This window comes from Genypterus blacodes, unplaced genomic scaffold (assembly GCF_046128005.1).
Source record: "Genypterus blacodes isolate CSIRO-AG114 ecotype Tasmania unplaced genomic scaffold, CSIRO-AGI_Gbla_v1 ptg000009l_1, whole genome shotgun sequence".
NCBI classification, from domain to species: Eukaryota; Metazoa; Chordata; class Actinopteri; order Ophidiiformes; family Ophidiidae; genus Genypterus; species Genypterus blacodes.
Genome location: NW_027466823.1, coordinates 403414 through 423310, shown reverse-complemented (window position 1 = coordinate 423310; position 19897 = coordinate 403414). Strand labels below are relative to the sequence as shown.

Sequence of the window (19897 nt, the reverse complement as noted above, 5' to 3'; positions counted from 1 at the left end):
GAGTGCACTTCAGCTGTGAAACGGAAATAATAAAACCACCTTCCATACTTTTGAGCTGTCTACAATCCCATTCAATAGCTTTGCCGCCATCTAGGGGTCAGAGTCAGAAATGCAGCAGATCATCGCAGGTCAACAAGCCTGAAGCAACAAATGAGTTCCGACACGTGTTTGAGCAAAATCTGACCTTTTAATACAACAAAAGCCTTCATCTGCAGGATCCAAGCTGTTTGGTTCTAGGTTCTTCTAGCTTCATACTTCATCATCACCAATAACAAAATGGAGATGATTACACTGCACACACAGGCTGACATGGGTGACTTGAGCTGTTTTTCCTTGGGAAGCTATGAAGGCTGAGAGAAGGGAGTGGATAAGGGAGGAGGAGGAAGAGGAGGAGGAGGAGGGTATGGAGTGTATCCAGAGAGGCTGTAGCACTCCGGCAGTGCAGCAGCTGAACTATGCACGCAGATGTTTGAGGGAGACAGAGACAGACATGTTAACATGTTAACGGAGGATTCAGAGACGCGGGACTCTGAGCAGATAAGGAGAATCTGAGGACAGGGATCAGCATTCTGAACGAACGGCTGCCAACTGTGGGGTAAGAACACGGATCCAATACCTCCATGTGTGCTCATCCAGAAGAACTCACATAGATGACATCATGGATATCTAGTTTGGTTCATGTTAGTTAAGCTTTTAAAATAACTTAACTTAATAATACCTTAAATATTTTTGTAGATACTATAGTCTCTCTCTGTGTCTGTGTCTCTGTCTCTTTCTCCCTCTCTATGTGCGTGTGTGTGTGTGTGTGTGTGTGTGTGTGTGTGCGGTTGCAAACATAGGCATGCATGCAAAGTGTGTATACTCTTGGTACACACACTTTGTTTTGTTTGTGTTTGCAGTTATTCTTTTACATGTTGGCCATGAAGATGAACCGAGTGTGTGTGTGATGAACTGTGCGCCATATGCGAATGAAGAACTTTTAAGATTATCAGGAAGTTTGTGTCCAGCTGCTTCAGGGTGGAGTTACAGCCTCTATAACGTCATAGTGTGTTGGATACTGTGATTGGGTGAGAGAATCAAACTAGAGCCTTAAGCTTCTCAACCACTCAGAGCCGTGCTGCGCCTCCTCATAGACACACTGGGTTCCAGGCAAAGCAGTGGGAGATCTTGGAGCATCAGAGAGGTCTGGTGTGCTGAAAGGCACCTGCCAACCCCTCGTCCACTGCCTGCTGGGTCGCCCTCGGCTGGGCAGAGGCTGATGGAGAGAAACAGCAGGTGCTAACTGCGTCTCTAGGGGCAGATCAATGAAAGGTGCTGTCACCACTTCTGGTCAGTTAGCTGCAGTTGTTGGAACTATTCACGGCTGTCAGCTGGAACAAGTGTACTACCAGGAAAATGGAATTGTTGGAACATTCCCACGGTTCTGGGCTCTGCAAGACAGTGGAGCTCTGTGCTGGTTGCTCCTGAGCTGAGATGATGCAGTGTGGATAAACTGGCACTCAATGAAACACATCTTAGGGGAGAAGACTCACTTAATGAAGGAGGACATCACCCATCACAAGATTCCACATATGGCCAGAGTTCTACTCATTGTAGACTTCACTGCTTGGCACCAACCCTCTCATGTGTGCTGGTTTAGATAAAGACCTCATGATAACATCTTATTCTAGTTGAAAATCAAATATAAACCTCCTAGAAACGCCCCGATCGCACCAGCGGCACCTCCTTGACTACACTACTGTCTGCCAAAGGGATCAGAAGGAGGTCTGAGAGGAGAGGTGCACACCGCCCCACCCAGCAAAGGGCCATACAGTGCAAAATAAGAATGTTCATCTGCTCCCAAAACCCACAGCCAAGTCCTGAGAACAGAACGTCATTACAAGATGACCTGAGCTTGGAACCATCAGTGAAGCAGATGCCTTCGAGTTAATTGACGATTTAAGCAAGCTTAAGGGTTCTGTATGAACCAACCAGAGAAACAGGCGGCAAACTGCAGCAATGGCCTCTGAAAGAACTCTCCAAAGTTTGTGCAGATCTTATCTACTTAATTAACTTAACCCAATAACCCACAATGTTTTAGAGGACTTCCCCACTCTTCTTTCTCCACAGCTTCAGGGAATCTAATCGGGTTATTTACTTGGAAGCTAAGCTAAAATGGTAGAACCCCAGATGTTGTTTGATGGAGTTTATCATGCTACCTCACAGAGAACATCCTCCATGAGCCTGTGTGGCTTTAGAAAGTACAGAAGTACAGTGGAGATGTTCTTCACTCTCTCTGTCTCTCCAGAATGTAAACCTGAGCCGCACCACCACCCCCACCATGCTGTGCACACTTCCACCTCTCTCTCTCTCTCCTCTCTTGGACACCTTACAGGCAACACATCACACAGCTGCAATGTGTTTATGTTTGGTGTCTCAGACCACCAGTATCCAAAGAACGCAACCACACACACATCATCTCAGGTGGCTTGGTCACACTATCAGGCTCCTCAGGCAGGAACTGGACCAGGACCTTCCGGAGGGGAAACACCACAGAAGAGTCGAGTGCAGATTACTGCCTCCGTTCCATATAAAGATGAGGAACTGTTGAGATCATTAACAGTGGACACAGACTTTCATTGAGCGGCAGCCAAACCCAACCGGTCTCACTCACTGAGGAATGAGAAGATCCTAAATATTTACTTTCTAAAGAATGAGTTCCTCTGCTGCTTCAGACTTTCAGTACTGAGAAATGATCAACAAATAGTTCATAAAGTTCATTTGGATTTCTCCATCTTTTTCCTGAAAGTCAGAAAATAGCCAAGTGTGTCTCTGCTTTATTTGTATCCATGTTTGCTTGCAGACACACGGTGTGTAACATCAGCTCTGTTTAGGGATGCTGACATCATTGGTGCAGAGTGGAGATGGTGGGCGGGGCTTCTCTCACACAGGACCTCACACTGGCTCAGTCGCCACTTCATTACCCTCCTAAACACAAACACGCCACAACTGACGCGTCTGTTTCCCCAGCGCTGCTCTTACTGCTGTGGGAGGAGAAGCGTTGGGCTCAGTTTGCTCTCATCCCAGTGTGTTTCTGCATGTCTGCGCTCATAAATTATGTCGAGTCATAAATCTTACATTGACACGCAAACCATATGTGTCATGTGAAGAAGAAATGTGTTAATGAAAACAGACACACACACACACACACACACACACACGTTATTAAAAACAGCCAAGGGGATGAGATTTCCCTGACACACATATTCCTACGCCCCCGAGATGGAGGGAGAGAGAGAGAGAGAGAGAGAGAGAGAGAGATTCAGGCCAAGCAGATGTAATACCAACATTCTCACGCCCACACTGGCAGATTGAACATTGAAGGGGCTTACATGTATATGAATCCTGCACACATATCTGAGTAACTCTTTCCTGTACATTCTGTCTGTAGAGATGAACTTGTTCATGTAAACAGCCTGTGAGGAGATGTTATTGTTATTATTAGTAGTAATTCCTTTAGTTCTTGTCTTTAAGCAGAGATCAGTGTAATTACTTGATTTCCAACATGTGTAGATTTTAATCAGCTTTGACAGAACACCCAGCATTCAACAGATAACCATCCATGTTATTAGTTATGAGCTCATGGTTATTTTCTGCCCGGCAGGATCGTCGTTGTCTCTCTATAGTACAGTAAACACATGAACTGCCATTTCTTCATGATTAGCTTCCCCTGACGCTATTCTGCTGGATATTATGTCATAGCTGTGGAACGCTTTGGCAGTGGGACACTTGGACCACAGACAAAGCTTTCATTTCAGGTCTTTCATGTAATTCCATGGTTGTTGGGAACATCAGCGTGTGAGACTAGAACTTGATTGCTTCTCATTACACAGATCACATCTGGCCTCAGGCTTTAATTGATCACAAATTGGATTCCCTGACCTTCTTTTGTTTTGTCTGCAGGCCTGATGTCAAAACCATCTAAGACGTTAAAAGCATTTTGACAGCAGATAACAGGATGCAGTTACGTCAGTTTAATAAATCACTTTTAATTTGTTCCCTTTTCCTCCAAACACAAAGGAGACTGTAAGCAGAGACTGTTAGCAGAGACGTTGCAGGTCACTGTTTGTTCTTTGTGTCCATAGATCTGAGGATGTGGGTGCTGATGGGAGCGGTCTGTCTATGCCACTGTGTCTTTGGGCAGCTGCTGGATGCCAGGGGGAAAAGAGCACCCCCGAGAGTGATCTGCAGTGTGCCCGGCTCACCAGGCATGCCCGGGAAACCTGGTCCCAGCGGATCAACTGGGGCTGATGGGAATGTGGGTATCGCTGGAAGAGATGGCAGAGATGGCAGGAAAGGTGAAAGGGGAGAAAGGGGAGAGACAGGTAATATATGAAACACAAACACATTCAGCATCCGTTTAAATGTGTAGGAACAAGATCACAGCTGTTTCCATCAGCACAGGTGTGACCTTACCTGATCCTTATCTGACAACTGGCATCTGACTGCATTAAGCCCAGGGGACGGAGGCGCTGAATGAAACAGCACCCACTGCAGGCTCACACATGACCTACAAATGTACACAATGCCCACCAAGTATTACAGAAGGCAACTCTTTCATTGTTTTAATGCAATGGAGGGCAAACAGGCGACTGGAAGGAAGGGAAAGTCCCTCAACTGCATTTTGATTTGCGTCATCGTCCTCCGATCCAAATTATGAAACATGATCTGCATGCAAGCTGCACATTCTTCCGCCAAATGTAAATGCTGAACCTCAAAATGCTCCATACACACACACACACACACACACACACACACACACACACACACACACACAACACAGATACTTAATGCTGATTTCTTTCTGGATTTTAAGGTGCAAAGTAAACATCACTCATGGGCAACTCTGTCATACAATTCCTAAAATTTTTGTAGAGACGGATAATTGTCTCTCCCTGTAGAAGCATTGTGTTGATAATATCCACCCAGGCTGAACGGCAATAAATCTGTCAGTGAGATCTCACCTTTCTTTTCCATTATGTGTGGTTGTAGGAATTCACTTCACTTCTTTGTAAACACGCCACTACATACTCAGAATACCCCACTGTGCTTACACAACCACCCACAGCCTCACTAACTCCAGTGTGTGTGTGTGTGTGTGTATCATTTGGAATCAAGTGATTGAACACAACTAGTTTGAATGAAAAAAGGAATCTATTTGAGCTGAAACTGTTTTGTTCAAGTTGTCAAAGGCGGCTGTGGGCCAAGGGTGACTTAATGCATCATTCTGGGTGGAGACCTCCATTTTTGTATAGTTTTCATAAGGTTCAGTAAGTGCAGAATAGTGGGCTGCATATACGGCCAAAGGTTTTACAAAGAATCATTTCATTAATCGTGGGTGTGGAAATACTGATCACAACATGATCTCTCTGTTTCAGGACTGAAGGGGAGAGTTGGTCCTGCAGGTAAGATTGGAGAGAGAGGAGACCGCGGCCTGACAGGGAAACGAGGCCCTGAGGGAGGGGGCGGAGACGTGGGGCCACACGGTCGTCTAGGACACGATGGAGAGAAGGGGGATCAGGGGAAAAAAGGGCAACGTGGAAAAGCCGGATCCTGCAAATGTGGGAGCCTCCTGCCTAAATCGGCCTTCTCTGTGGGAATCACCAGCAGCTACCCGGTGGAGTACGCCCCCATCAAATTCAACAAGATTCTCTTTAATGAGGGCGAACACTACAACCCACTGACGGGCAAATACATCTGTGCCTACCCGGGCATCTATTATTTCTCCTATGACATTACACTGGCCAACAAACACCTGGCCATCGGGCTGGTGCAGAATGGACAATATCGCATCAAAACCTTTGATGCCAACACAGGGAACCACGACGTGGCGTCTGGATCTACTGTGATGTACCTGAACCCAGAGGATGAGGTGTGGCTGGAGATCTTCTACGCAGACCAGAACGGTTTATTTGCTGATCCAGGCTGGACTGACAGCCTCTTCTCTGGCTTCCTTCTCTATGCTGACACAGACTATTTGGATGCTCTTGCAGAGGATTACTCATAGCACTTTCTTTTTAATGATAAATGTAGTGTCTCAATCTATATTTTTATATCAAATGTTTATAATGTCAGTTCTGTTAGCAGTTGAACATATTTAATGAAGCTTCAAGTAATTAATTTCTATTGATAATTGGCTCAGTTTGAACCAAGTGCCACCTCTTAACTTGTGCTGCATTTGGGTGGTATGGGAAATTGGAAATTGCAAACAAAAAGGCGCCCAAGTTCTATGTACAAGTCTTGAACTCGTAATTCTACATGCAACAGAAGTTTACCAGTTGTAATCTAAGTGTGAGCTTTGAGCCATGCTGATAAATGCTGAATGAACCTGAAGAAAACCCAACATGGTGCATTTTTGTTCTCCTTCTTGCAGAACGGACATTGCTGGAAACCTTTATAAGTACTTCTGTACAAAAAAGAACAAAATCAGTACAATAATCTTCTGCATTTACCTGTTTTTACTTCAGTGTTTTATTTTATTAATCTGAAATGTGTTCAAATTCATTGACTTTGTGTGAAACACTACATTAATAGTATTTACCACCTTCTGATGAGCACCCAAATGTAGCATAAGTGTTTCACCAGAGGCAGCTTCATGTACAACTGGTGATTTGCATCCCACAGTGTGAGAACCACTGCTTTACTGTATATTATGTGATTATGTGAGTGTGTGTGTGTGTGTGTGTGTGTGTGTGTGTGTGTGTGTGTGTGTGTGTGTGTGCGTGCGTGCGTGCGTGCGTGTATGTGAGTGGTGGTTGTGATGGCGTCATAAATTAAATAAACATTGCTGTGGAGATTAGTTGAAGGTTTCTCTTTAAAAGAATAAAATAAAACAAGATGTATGAGTTGTAGAAGCATAACAGAAAATATAGTGAAGTCATAATAAAGGGCAACAGCCAGGCGACGACGCGGCACTGATTCTGCCTTTTTTGGCCTTCTCAGATGCCGTAGTAGGAGGTGTCAAGCCCCTATTTGATTGACAACAAATTGGACCAATAGAAACCCTAGGAGCAGATAATCCCGTTAGGATGCGCCGATGTCTGCTTCAAGTTAGAGTGAGATGTAGTTTACATGGTTCCTAGGCAGCGATAGCGGGACTGTTTACATCACTGACTGAGTAAATAAACAATAACAACAGAACATTATCAAGCTAGCAAAGGAGCGGGACACAAGCCCGAGAATACAAAGAATGTTCTGGAAGGATCTGGACTAAAGAGCAGCACAACAGTACCGGCTGAGTTGGGTCCGTTACCTGCTGTGACTCCATCAGAGGCAGAGCTGCTTCACCCAACATGGCCTCCTCAAGGTACTTAGTCCTGTTTATCTGCTCATATCAACCACTCTGACTAGGGAATGTTACGCTAACTTCGCCTCTTTTCTTTCCGTTACAGCGATATTCGTGAAAAACTGCGTAAGAAACGACGCGCGTTACAAGAAAGCTTAGGAAATGGACGAAATAAAGGAGACACTCAGGTAAAATGAATACATGTTACTATGTTAGTGTTTGTATCTTCACTTAAGTGAGTCCGGGCTGTTCAGCCTCACTGTGAGTCCTTATGGACAAGACTCGACATGAGTGAGGAGGAGGAGGAACTTCACAAAGAAAGACACAGAGACAGACACGAACACTTTATAAACCCAAGTGTTATACTCTATAGGCTCTGGTTCCGTCTAAGCGTGAGGAGAAGAAACAGCAAACCACCATGGAGGTTGGTGTGTGTTTGGGTGTGTGTGTGTGAGTAAGTGTTAGTGTGTGTTCGTGAGTGCGTGTGTGTGTGTAGTTTAGTGTAGTTGCTTTGCTGCGTGCTGCTGATCGTCCCTCCTCTTTGCTGTGTAGTGACTCAGATGTGTGTCGTGTAAACTCTCTTCTCCTGCTGTTCTGTGCTGAGTAGCTGAATACGATGGGGGAGGGGTGCGGGGGTTTGTTTGTATTCATGAACTTCCCTTTACACCTTCATGCTTGTTACTCCAGGAGCTGACAGGCGATGAGGAAGACCCAGGAGAGACCCTGAAACGCACGCTGAGGGCTCAGAGAGAGAGGAGGAAGAAGAAGGTACATCCTCATCATTCTGTCATTTTATTTCATTTACCGACTCAGCGTCTCTAACAGTATGTGTATCTATTGCTCCTCTTGTGTGTGGTATTAGCTGTTTGAACAGCTGTCAGGCCAGGGGTCCTGTGAGAAAGATGGAGTGGAGATCTGCAGCATCCAGCAGTACAGCGACGATGAGAGATCAGCAGAGAAGCCAGCAGAGCAGAGTGTCTCACCTGGACCTTCATCCAGGTTTCAAAGAGGTCAGCCTGGGTGCCCACACTAAGCATGAGACCTGATCATATATTGGCCAGGATGTTTACAACAGCTGTTTTCAGAGAGGATCCCTCAAATTGTGGCAGCAGCTGTTCAGATTTATGATCATAGATGACAACAACAGTGAATATATAAAACAGTAATCCAGACCAGTTTAGTTCATAAATTCACTGATTCACTTATAAGACCTGTATAACAAATAAGCCTCAAATATCCCTCAAATAATACCCTTAAATATTTATTTCACTACTAACGACGTCTCTGTGGTGACTGAATGTTGGTGCTCCTGTATATGGGTCGGCCTCCATCCAGTACTGAGTGATACTGAGTCATTAACTGTCCTTCCACCTGTGCTTCTTCTTCTAGACGTCTCACCCAGCTTAGAGACTCGTCAGTTCTCCCGCAGCCACAGCACCTCAGAGAGACTCCGGCCGACGCCCAGCTCTCGCCAGCTAGACAGCTTCATGAGGCAGCGCATGAAGGAGAAGCTGAGGGCAGCCAGAGTAAACCTGCTTTTCCTTTCATACATCATCTAGGTTGCTTCTATTACAAAGACTTTGCCCTAAACGTGTAACTGCTAATCCTGGATTGAGACGCCGAATGAAAGAATGTTGATGTCTGCCGTCTGCTCTCCTCTGTTGCAGTCTAAAGCCGAGAGTCTTCTGGAGCAGGAAGCTTCTCTTGAGTCCAGTCGCCTCCACAGCCTCAGAGACGCTGGCACCAGGTTTGACAGTGAGGTGAGCTCTTCTTCTCTCCTCTGTTCCCTGCAGATATCAGGGTCCAGGAAGTCAGGACGGAGGTTTCATTCCCTTTGTTTGACAGGTGGATGCAGCCAGGCCTGGAAGACACCAGGTCCCTTTGGCCCTCAGCACCAGGGTCAAGGTCCGAGATGAAGCTAAATATGTGAGGGCTTCATTCCTTCAAGTAGAGATGATAGTATCTACATCATGAAGTATGTAACACTATGTTTACATCTTCATTCTTTACTCATACAGACTGAGAAAGGCCTGCCCACTGCAGAGGAAGCATACAACTTCTTTACTTTCCAATTTGACCCGGAGCCACAAGAGGGGAACGAGAATCAATCAAAGCAGAGAAAACTGTCTGAGGAGGAGGGAGGAGGAGGAGGAGGAGGAAGAGATGAAGGTGAAGAGCGGGATGAGACTGAAATCACTCAAGAAAATGAGACCCAGGTAAGATACTAATAGGATGTTGTCAGAAATAAGTCATCAGTCTTTGTCTTGAGCCATTCCAAGCTTAAAAAGACGTCTCATGTTCAGATTGAAGAAACTCCTCTTGTGCGAGATGAAGAAGGGGATTTATTCATCGAGCAGTCGTCTCAGGACTTCCTGGAAGTGAAGAAAGCCGAGTATGTGGGATACCACAGACGCCTGCAGCGAGAGAGTGAGCTCTACTTCACCCCCAGCTTTGGAAGAGGTATGTGATCTCATTTACAAACTTACTTTAACACAATATACCACACATCAGAACTTCCTGTCTGACCGGCCTCTGACTGGCTCTGTTTGTCACGCTCACAGTCCCGACTCCCGTTAAGCTGCCTGAAAACATGCAGCCCCGTTACCTGGAGGACGAGGGGCTGTATGTAGGGGAGAGGCCCCCCGTGTCCCCCATCAACGAGAACATTCTGGAGAACCGCATTCTGAAAATGGAGGAGGTACATACGAGTCCAGATCCCTGCCAGCCTCACCTTGTTTGGCTCTGAAGCTTCATTATGGATTCTTTAAACTTGCTGTTTTGCTTGCGAAGGGAAAGAAGTGGTTTGGAGACGACGGCAGGATCATCGCCTTGCCTGACCCCATAAAGGAGTCGTCCACAAGACCGCCGCTCTTCCACATGGAAGAGGACCTGGACCCGGCTCTGCACACCGTGTACAGGAAGGTCAGACACCAGCTCGCCGCAGCTCTCACTGCCACTCACACAGACATATGTCACAGTGAAGGCATCGTGCATCCAATCACAATGATCCCCTTGGCAACGGGTGGGGGGGGGAGAGCATGACTGACATGACAAACAAAGTGTGTAGAATGAAACACACTAACAGATAGTGTAGAGTGAATATTAGTTTAGATGTGAGGATGTGCAGAAGCTGCTTTAATTAAAATCCATGCGTGTGTGCTTCAGTGCTTCAGTGCATGATGGCAGCATCAAGTCCTGTTTTCACACCAGCAGTTGTGAAGAAGTGGAAAGCCCCAGCTGTCACATGAGCTCATCCAGAAACAAAGGATGTGTTGTAGTTGAATTAAAAGTCCAGGGCAGATTGTCATGCGTGACTTCTCAGCTTCTTCTGCTGCTGTTAATCATCCAGATGACTTCATACTTGTTCAGTAGTAGAGTAGACGATTCTCTACAGAACATTGTGTGACGGCTCTTGTGCCTCTGTCCCCCAGGCGGTGAAATCCAAGTACGCCCATCAGTACATAGCAGGTACGGGCGAGCCTGAGGGAGACTACCAGCTGGACGTGGACGTGTCCGGCCTCATCTTCTCCCATCACCCGCTCTTCAGCAGAGAACACGTACTGGGCTCCCGTCTGGTCCAGCTATATGACCAGTACCTCACCAGGCTAAACAACAACCTGACATCACACCTCACAGACAAGGTACCTGCCCCCCCCCCAGGCCTCCCCGGCCCCGCCCAGCTCCATGCCCCTCTGCTCTTCCTTTGTAACATTGATGTCTGTCTCTTCCCTGTTTTAGTTAAACGGGTTGAGGAACGCGATGAGGAACATGCTGCAGGTCCACGGAGAGCAGAGCCTCAGTCCGGCCATGCAGCAGAGGATAGCAGAGTACAGTCTGGAAGTCAGGTGAGTGTTTCAGGTCTGCTGGATGGAAGATGGAAGTCACTGTGAGAGAAACAGCGACCGTATGATGTTTCATTCCGTGTGGCAGGAACACTCGTCAGCTGAGAGACACAGAGCAGGAGAAAGACAGGACTCTGCTGAAGAACATGGTGAAAGTATGGAAGGAGATGAAGGCCCAGAGGGACTTTCAGAGGTTCTCCAACACTCCGTACAAGCTGTATCTCAGGAGGTAAGCTGCCTGCTCACCTCCTCTCACAGGTGTGTGTCTGTGTGTGTGTGTTCTGTCAGTGTGTTCATCTCTCCTCTCCTCTGCTCTGCTCTCTGCTTTTCAGAGAGGACGTCGATCGGGTGTCAGACGAGCGGGAGTTTGAAGCTGAGATCTTTGCAGAGGTCATGGAAGTGGAAGCAGAGAATGAGGAAGACTACCAGAGGAAGCTGGCCCAGTATAAGAAACAGCTGGAGGAGTGGAAGCTCTGGAGGAGGAAACAGGTACTGGACTAACCGGCTTCAGATATGTTTAGAAAAATGTGAAGCTTCTAGACACACAACACACAAACACACCGTCCACACACTCACTTTACTGTCACTCATTTCAGAAAGCCAAAAAGAAAAGGTCAAAGAAGAAGCGAGAGCAGTCACAGGACGAGACAGAGGAAGAGGATGAGGAGAACCAGGAAGAGACCACAGCAGAAGTTGAAGAGGAGCCCCCCAAGCCGGAACCCCCGGGGAAGCCAGACGGTGAGGCCATGGAGCAGCACGTCCGAGAGAAAGCCTCCAGGATACGCAGGCAGCCGGGAGAGTCCATCCTCCTCCCCAAACTGTCCCTCTCTGGAAACATCACCACCAACGACCTCTGCCCCAGGTACAGCTGAGCCCAGGTGTTCCTCCTCTCCTGTCTCTCTACAGGTGTGGTCTCCTTCCTCTGTTGGTCAAGCTGCCAAATGCACAGACAGGGAAGCATTTTAACGTCTTTAAAGTGAAGTGTGTGTGTGTGTGTGTGTGTGTATCAGCTGGTTCTCATTGTGCGTTCATATCTTTAATTCTCATAGCAGTGGAACGAGTGTCTGATTCTGTTCTCTCCGTGCTGCAGATCTGAAATAACCCGAAGAGACACAGTTACAAAGCACTCGCTCTTCATCAAGGTCCAGTACAACGACAAGGAAGTGTCTCGAACCGACAGCCGCTCCCTCAACGCCGACTTCAGAGTTCACTTTGGCCAGATATTCAATCTGAAGATAGTGAACTGTCCTCTAAGCATTAATCTGCAGGTACCGTCTCTAAGCTGCGCCTCACTCTCACTGACTGGGGCTGAAATGGGTCTTCTTAAACTGTGTGTGTGTGTGTGTGTGTGTGTGTGTGTGTGTGTGTAGGTGTTTGAGGAGACGGGCTCATCATGTTCCCTCCTGGCTGAAGTGTTCGTTCCGGTGCCAGAGCCCTCAGTGGTGACAGGAGGCGCCGCTCTTGAGGAGTTTGAGTTTAGCAGCAACCAGAGAGTCATGTTCGACCACGAGGGTGTGGGCAGCGGTAAGTCAATCACACACACACACACACACACACACACACTCCATGGCTCAGCAGCAGCTCAGGCCTGAACGTAAAGCTCTCCCCTCTCTGTCCACGCTGTCTGTCTCTCCTCAGACGTGCCGCTCTCCTTCGAGGCTGACGGCAGTAACAAACAAACCCTGCTGACCTCTGGGAAGCTTTCCTGCTCTGTGTCCTGGGGGGTCGGAGAGGACGACGTGCCGCTCGCCCCCCCAGTTCCTCCAACTGTGGGCAGACACAGGTGAGACCTCTTAAAGGACCTGGCCAATGGATCTGCATGTTTGAGCCCATTAACTACACATTCTGTATGCAATCACCATGACAACCCTGCAGGCAGCAAACGCTCTCATGTCACTGCAGTGTCAACATGAACTTCTACTGTATGTGAAAGTAATCAGTCACAGTGCTATCAGTTGTATTTTTGTCTCATATCAGCACTTTGTGAGCAGGAATGGCTCTGTGGTGCGTTCAGGGTCTACGGGAAACAAACGACCACATCCATGTTTAATCATTGTTTGGATTCTTTGCTTAAATTCTTGACAATATAATTCCTTAATAGAAAGGTGTTTTGCAATAAATTCTCCAATCATTGATGAAGGGTGATGCATTAAAGTGTCTCCCTAACACTTGAATGCACCATCACCTCTGTCCCTTAACCTCGTCTGTCATTGTAGCGGTCTGAGCCGGCTGGATGCTGTCACACACATCGGGGTCTCTGGGCTGAACGACATGAAGAAAATCGGCGAGTGGGCCACCCAGTCCAGACTCGACCCCAATGACCCAAAGAACGCCTCCATCATGCAGCTGCTCAAGGTGGGTACCAGAATGTGGAGCATGTCACTTGGACCTGGACTCAGAGCTCAGTCTGAGTCTCACTCTCTCTTCCTGCGGCGCTCCAGGTGGCCAGCAGCGGAGAGGTGACGGCGCCCGAGTACTTTCGCCTGGAACAGCTGCAGGAGGAATTCAACTTTATAACCGAGGAGGAGATGGAACGATCCAGAAGGTTCCGCCTGCTCCGGCTCAGGAACCAGGAAGTGGCAGAGTTCCGTAATTACAAGTGTGTTCCTGCTCTGGAGCGGGAGGTCACAGATAAAGTCTTCCAGGTCTGAACTCCACATAACGACCCTGAATGCAGAGTTATTAGGGATGAAGGAGGGAAGTTACCTTTTGTTTTGTTTTTAATTTCAGGAATATGACAAAAGACTGAAGGAAGGAGAGATGATCGACACCAAAGAGCATCTGGACTCACACAGAGCTTTAGTGGCCAAATACCTCCAGAAGGTGAGAAACCTGATCTGGTCTGAACCGGCTGGTCTCTCCTGTAACCACCTGATCCATATTGTTTTATTGTTCATGTGATCCCACAGATCAGGGAGTCGGTCATCAACAGATTCCTTGTTGCCAAGCATCACTATGTTTTATCTGACGTGGTGATAGAAGAGGACGTTCCAAGCATCGGGTAAATAACACACTAATACTGAACACACACTGCTGCTGGAGTCACCTCAGCTCTTCTAGTGATCCTCCTGAGCTCCAGGACTTATATTATTGTTGCTTCACAGTCTGGAACCCCTTTAATCTTTATTCAGTTTGTTCCAGTTGATTTAGATTAGTTTAAAGCTTCATCTTTGATATATTACATGCTCTTATTGTGGAGTCGCATGAATCTAAATGAAGCAAACTTCAATTCTCACCCTGAAAATATTTGACTATGGAGCTCATTTTAAATCTGAGACTGAAATCCTTCATACAGAATCACAATACTTACACAGAAACCACAATATATAACAGTAATCTCTTTATATCTCACCAGCCTCACTGTCTCTGTGTGTCTTAGTCTTATTCCTCTAAAACAACAAACAGCAAAGAGTGTCTGAACTCTCTGCTCCAGCAGTAAAACAGCAGTTGGATGTCTTTGATTATTAGAAGCTGTTGGATCAATTGGCTGATAAACTCAGAGTGACAGGCTGATGTAAGTCCACTCCTTGGTTGCTGCAGCAGCTACGGCCCATTTCATCTTCAACTCAACGTCACGTTCTGAGGGAAATGATCCTCTGGAAGTGATCAGGGCAGATTTCACAACATGATGATGATGGTGGATGAAGAGCACACTGTCTCTCTGTCTCTGCAGAGGCGTGTCATACGTGTGGACACAAAGTAAATCACCTCTGTTTAATTGTTCCTTTGCAGGTTTTGTATGAACAAAGTCCATGTTGTAATCTTTTCTGTTCCGTTTCCTGCTGTGCTTCTGCTTTGTGTTTGTAACAGTGGGGCAGGTCCAGGGTATGTTCTTAGAGTTTCTTTCTTTGACTCCCTCCCTCCTTCCCTCCCTCCCTCCCTCCCTCCCTCTGTGTTTCCCTCTCTACATTTAGGTCAAACCCGATCAGTAGAGATGTTAGTCTTTGTGTAGTATTCAGTCCTCCCAGGATTTTGCAGCAAACAAACTCTTGCTTTCAGGTTTCTTCTCTCAAAAACAATCAACAAGAACAATGAACAATGAACATTACACTGAGATAGAGACTTTGGAATACAATTTAAATAATAATAACTGTATGTGTAAGGTAAAGAGTTTTCCTCTCTTTGATCTTATTTGTCATTGTACTTTTTGTCTTTATGAGGTGAACACTCACACTCACACTCACACACACACACACAGGTGTTTAAGTGTTCTGGTCCTAAACTTGCAAATACCTGGAGGGACTGAGTACTTTCTGTGGTAACCCCATCCCACAGTGAACGATATCTGTGATCACTCAGAGCAACACCTCGTCCATGTTGAGTCTTTGCCTCATTTGCATCCTGAACAAAGCCACGCCTCCATCATGACAGCTGTTTGTTTGGACCGGCAGGATCCTGGGATTCAACCTCTTCAAACTGGCCGAACCCAAGCGCCCTCTGAAGCCTCAGAGGAAGGAGCAGAAGAAGGTGACGGCACAGAATCTGTCGGACGGAGACATTAAACTGCTCATCAACATCAGCCAGGCCTTTAACATCCCCGTCCGCAGGCCTCAGAACAGGTGAGAGACGGCGAGGAGCCTCCGTGTGCTGGCAGATTCAAGTATCACGGCTTGAAATGTGAGGACTTGGCACCTAACTGCACTGGTTGAATACTTATTTCAGCAAAGCATTGCCCTCAAAGTCAGCCGCCCGTGCCTTCACTGAGACCTTCTCTGCTGTCCACACATCTCAGGGCGCCATCCAGGGCAACGACTGGCTCAGTCAGGTACAGAGCAGCTCAAGCAGGGACACGCCTCCATGACACGCCTCACACCCTCTCTGACATACGTGTGCTCTGTATGTATGCGACAGGTCCTGGTGAAGCCGTTTGTGGAGGTTTCCTTCCAGCGCACAGTTCTCCAAACTGCTACAGCTGATGGTCCCAACCCGTCCTGGAACGAGGAGCTGCAGCTGCCGTTCAGGTGAGAGATGCTGAACTCATCCTGTGGTGTTGTTGTGATTGTTAGAACTGTGATAGAAAGGCAGGCTCCTTTGACTCCGCCTCTGTGACTCTGACCCCTGCAGTGCCCCGAATGGAGACTACAGCACTGCAAGCCTGCAGTCGGTCAAAGATGAAGTCTTCATCAACATATTTGACGAGCTGGTGTATGAGACTGGAGCGGTGAGTTTAACCTTCTTCTTCTTCTTCTTCTTGTCTCGGTCACATCACAGTGGTTGTAGTTCTTCTTCCCTTCATGCTTCACTCCTGTGACTCTGCAGAATGAGAGAGGCAAATCCATACACACTCGAGTAGAGAAGCACTGGCTGGGCTCTGTGAAGATTCCCTTCAGCACCGTTTACTTCCAGTCCAGGGTGAGTCTGCACGTCTGCACGTCTTCATGATTCATCAACAGGAAGTCACAACAGCTGTCTGCCTTGGTGGCTTATCGCGTTTGTTACAATGTCCCCCGGCAGATTGACGGGACCTTCAAGGTGAACATCCCCCCCGTGCTGCTGGGGTACAGTAAGGAGCGTAACCACGGCAACGATGGTGTTTACGATCCCACGCGCAGCCAGAGCGACGGAACGTTCATCAAGCTCTTCCTCACTATAGAACCACAGCTGCTGCCTGGGGAGACGATACGGGAGAAGGTAAGTCTCAGTCTCATGTCTCCTCAGTGTTCATCTTCATCACCTGATCTCATTATTAAGTTTGTTTCCATATTTGTCATATCAAGTTTATGTTGATCATTCATTCCATGGGAGACTGAACGATGAATCAAAGCAAGAAGACAAGAGTTTATAAAATAAACCTTGATGATTGAGAGACGGGGATCTGAAAGCTCTGCATGCGTCTCCACATGCGTGTGTCTGCACATGTGTGTCTCCACATGCGTGTGTCTCCACCCTCTGTTTGTGGAAAGAAGTCCCTTGCTCTGACACCATTTGTAGTTCAGTCTCCCAAAAGTGGAACAGCACGGTTTTATGAATGTTCTCTTATGTTTCTCACTCTTTTGTGTCATTTATGTGGTTTTTACATCGCTGCATGTTCTAGATAAAGGAAGCAAAGGTAACTGTCCGCTGCTAAATGTAACCAGTCAACCATTTATGGCCTTGTCACTATTATATTTAAGCATTTACATTTTCTGGACGGTTCTGGTTCCGGTCTCTCTCCAACACGTCTTCCTCTCTGATGCAGTTTGACAGCCAAGAGGAGGAGCGCCTGCTGCAGGCCTCTGAGCGCTTTGAAGGAGCGGCGGCCCTGAGCTACCCTGACCGGCCGTGCCTCACCACCGTCATTGACCTCAACGGGAAGACCATCTTCATCACCCGTTACATCCGACCCCTCAACCCCCCACAGGAGCTGCTGGATGCGTTCCCTGACAGCCCACAGGAAGCCACGGTCAGTTGGTCGCCACTGTGAGCTGAAGCACACACGCTTCTCCTCTCCTCTCCTCTTTGTGCTCTAAAGTCACACTCCCTCTCTCTACACAGGAACTGATTGCCCGATTTGTTTCGCTCATCCCGTCTCTGCCGGACAGAGTTTCCTTCTCTGGTGTCTGTGATCTGTGGAGCACCTGTGATGTAAGTGAACGCTCCACTATTGATTTACATCCTAAAAGAAAAGAAAAGAAAAACCTGCCAAAACTTGTGTTTCCTGTTTGCAGCAATTCCTCACGCTCCTCGCCGGTGACGAGGAGGAACACGCTGTTCTTCTGTGCAACTACTTCCTCTCTATGGGAAAGAAAGCCTGGCTCATAATCGGCACGGCGATACCAGAGGTTAACTCCAGATGACAAACATAATAAGACCTAATATTAAACATGGAGTTGTTTTGGAGCAGCTGTAAGCTTTCTGGTCTCTCTATCCTTTAGGGACCCACTGCGTACGTTCTGACCTTGGAGCAAGGCGGCTACGTGATCTGGAACCCCAGCAGCGGTCAGTGCTACGGCCAGTATGAGGCTCTCTGCCCGCTGCAGACCGTGGGCTGCCTGGTCAACGCAGACAACGTGAGTGTTTACGGAGAAATTAAAGCAATCGACTGTATGACATCAGTTTTCAGCAGATTGACATTGTTTCTGTGTTATTGCTCAGGTGTGGTTGAACATTCAGGGGTACACCTCCCCCATGAGGCTGAGCTTTGACCTCTCTAAGACCAACATGTGGAAGCCCTTCTTCTCCCGCTCCTTCTCCCACCCCGGGCTGTCCAGTGTACAGGTCAGTGTTCAACGCTTCCATAGGATCTGACAGGATGGCGGCCAATTATTTACGTTCACGTCTCTGTATTTCTTTGTGTAGCCAAGGGAGCTGGTGTATCGACGCGCTGACAAATCAACCGCTGCAGAGCTTCAGGACAGGCGAGTCACAGCAGGCTAGTTAGCAGTCTGAAGGATTTGTTTGTTAGTGGACACAACAACGGTCCAACATCTCTCTCTCTCATTTGTAGGATTGAGAAGATACTGAAGGAGAAAATGATGGAGTGGCGCCCCCGACTCCCGACGCGCTGGAACCGCCACTACACCACCACGCTGAAACAGTTCCTGCCAAAGCTGGAGCTGAGCAGGGGGCGGGACGTGGCGGACGAGCACTGCCACGAGCTGCTGAGCCTGCTGGGAGAACACAGGGTGAGTAAGAAGGAGCGGCCTGCAGGGAAGAGACTGCAGCCTGTGACTCAGCACATGAGTCAGGCAGCTGGGGAGGGGGGGGGCGGTCAGGGAGAGAAGAAGAGTCTGGGGTCCGGCTGAATGTTTATGATGATGAAGAACACATGGTTTGACTAACTAATCCTCATTTATTCTTGTCAGTAGCAATTTCCCTGTGGATAACTAAAGTGTTCTGTTATCTGATCAGGTTTCAGGTTTCCCTCTGCACCTTCCCTTCTCTGAGCTCCGCCCCATCATCGAGGCAGTCTACAGCACCGGAGTTCACAACGTGGACACCTCTAATGCAGAGTTTGCCCTGGCTGTGTACGTGCACCCGTATCCTAACAACATCCTGTCAGTCTGGGTCTACTTAGCCTCGCTCGTACGCACAACGTGAGACACAACCACTCTGTCAGTGTTTGATCACGTAGACATGCAGGTACAGATTTATGTCACGTATGGAGCTTATCCCTCAGAAATGTGTTGAGATTCTACTTTTACAAGCTTTTTAAAGAAATGTTTATACTTCTAAATTAAAATGACAAAAGGAGAGTTAAATCTGAAGAGACTTTATTGTTGTAATAAAGTTGACATCACCACCGGCAACTCATGCAAAACTTAACAAGCACATAATGCCTGCAGCAGTGAAATATAAAGTACAACCTAATGTACGTATCTGAAGTGTACAAGTGATCCAGACTACACCAGGGCGTCTCACACCAGGCCAGGGACGCTCTGAGAACGCCCAGGGCCTTCACACACACACACACACATACACAGATCCCTTCTGCCTCATATCAAAATAGTTTATTGGTCCATTTTGGCCACAACATGGAGTGCTAAAGGGAGAATCTGAGCAAAAATAATGTTACCAGCACGGATTAGGCCATGAAGAGGACAGATGTGCAGAGATGAAGGACTGCTGCAACATCTGGAGCCACTGGATCTGCCTGTGACCTGTGAGCTGTGAGCTGTGAGCTGTGACGGTGCGGGATGTGAGTGTGGAGCTCCAGTTAGAGGCCGACCCCTTAGAGAAGGTGTTCAAACTGTGGTCAGAGTGTTCACAGGTGAGTTTAACAGAATAATAATGGGCATAAATCACTATCACC

The 19897-nt window shown here is 47.5% G+C and overlaps 2 protein-coding genes across 3 annotated transcripts; both read left to right on the top strand.

The window, feature by feature from the left end:
• The first annotated feature begins 396 nt into the window (after window positions 1-396).
• On the top strand, window positions 397-6828 carry c1qtnf7 (C1q and TNF related 7). The gene is made up of 3 exons (XM_076158440.1): window positions 397-595; window positions 4125-4364; window positions 5418-6828. Exons 2-3 carry the CDS (start codon window positions 4133-4135, stop codon window positions 6044-6046), a joined length of 861 nt encoding a protein of 286 aa, XP_076014555.1. The 5' UTR covers window positions 397-595; window positions 4125-4132; the 3' UTR covers window positions 6047-6828.
• A 231-nt stretch (window positions 6829-7059) lies between these two features.
• Window positions 7060-19197, top strand: cc2d2a (coiled-coil and C2 domain containing 2A). Of its 2 annotated transcripts, XM_076158224.1 has the most exons (38): window positions 7060-7345; window positions 7431-7512; window positions 7698-7748; window positions 8012-8092; window positions 8187-8334; window positions 8714-8850; window positions 8992-9084; window positions 9170-9250; window positions 9343-9540; window positions 9628-9784; window positions 9886-10022; window positions 10115-10246; window positions 10756-10965; window positions 11063-11169; window positions 11255-11395; window positions 11499-11655; window positions 11763-12028; window positions 12257-12434; window positions 12537-12690; window positions 12805-12949; window positions 13383-13521; window positions 13608-13811; window positions 13897-13989; window positions 14076-14167; window positions 15558-15725; window positions 15829-15931; window positions 16018-16127; window positions 16231-16327; window positions 16426-16518; window positions 16621-16797; window positions 17345-17548; window positions 17641-17730; window positions 17814-17927; window positions 18021-18155; window positions 18241-18363; window positions 18445-18503; window positions 18593-18770; window positions 18997-19197. In XM_076158224.1, exons 1-38 carry the CDS (start codon window positions 7332-7334, stop codon window positions 19183-19185), a joined length of 5037 nt encoding a protein of 1678 aa, XP_076014339.1. In that variant the 5' UTR covers window positions 7060-7331; the 3' UTR covers window positions 19186-19197. The 2 variants fall into 2 exon arrangements, with proteins under 2 accessions (XP_076014339.1, XP_076014347.1); XM_076158232.1 differs by lacking the exon at window positions 7698-7748.
• Window positions 19198-19897: the final 700 nt, after the last annotated feature.

Excerpts from the sequence above, each read along its gene's own strand:
- c1qtnf7 (XM_076158440.1), top strand. The coding sequence starts at position 4,133 with ATGTGGGTGCTGATGGGAGCGGTCTGTCTATGCCACTGTGTCTTTGGG. Across the intron at positions 4,365-5,417 it reads GGGAGAAAGGGGAGAGACAG|GACTGAAGGGGAGAGTTGGT; the intron begins GTAATATATGAA and ends TCTCTGTTTCAG.
- cc2d2a (XM_076158224.1), top strand. Across the intron at positions 8,851-8,991 it reads AGAAGCTGAGGGCAGCCAGA|TCTAAAGCCGAGAGTCTTCT; the intron begins GTAAACCTGCTT and ends CCTCTGTTGCAG. Across the intron at positions 14,168-15,557 it reads GAGGACGTTCCAAGCATCGG|GATCCTGGGATTCAACCTCT; the intron begins GTAAATAACACA and ends TTGGACCGGCAG.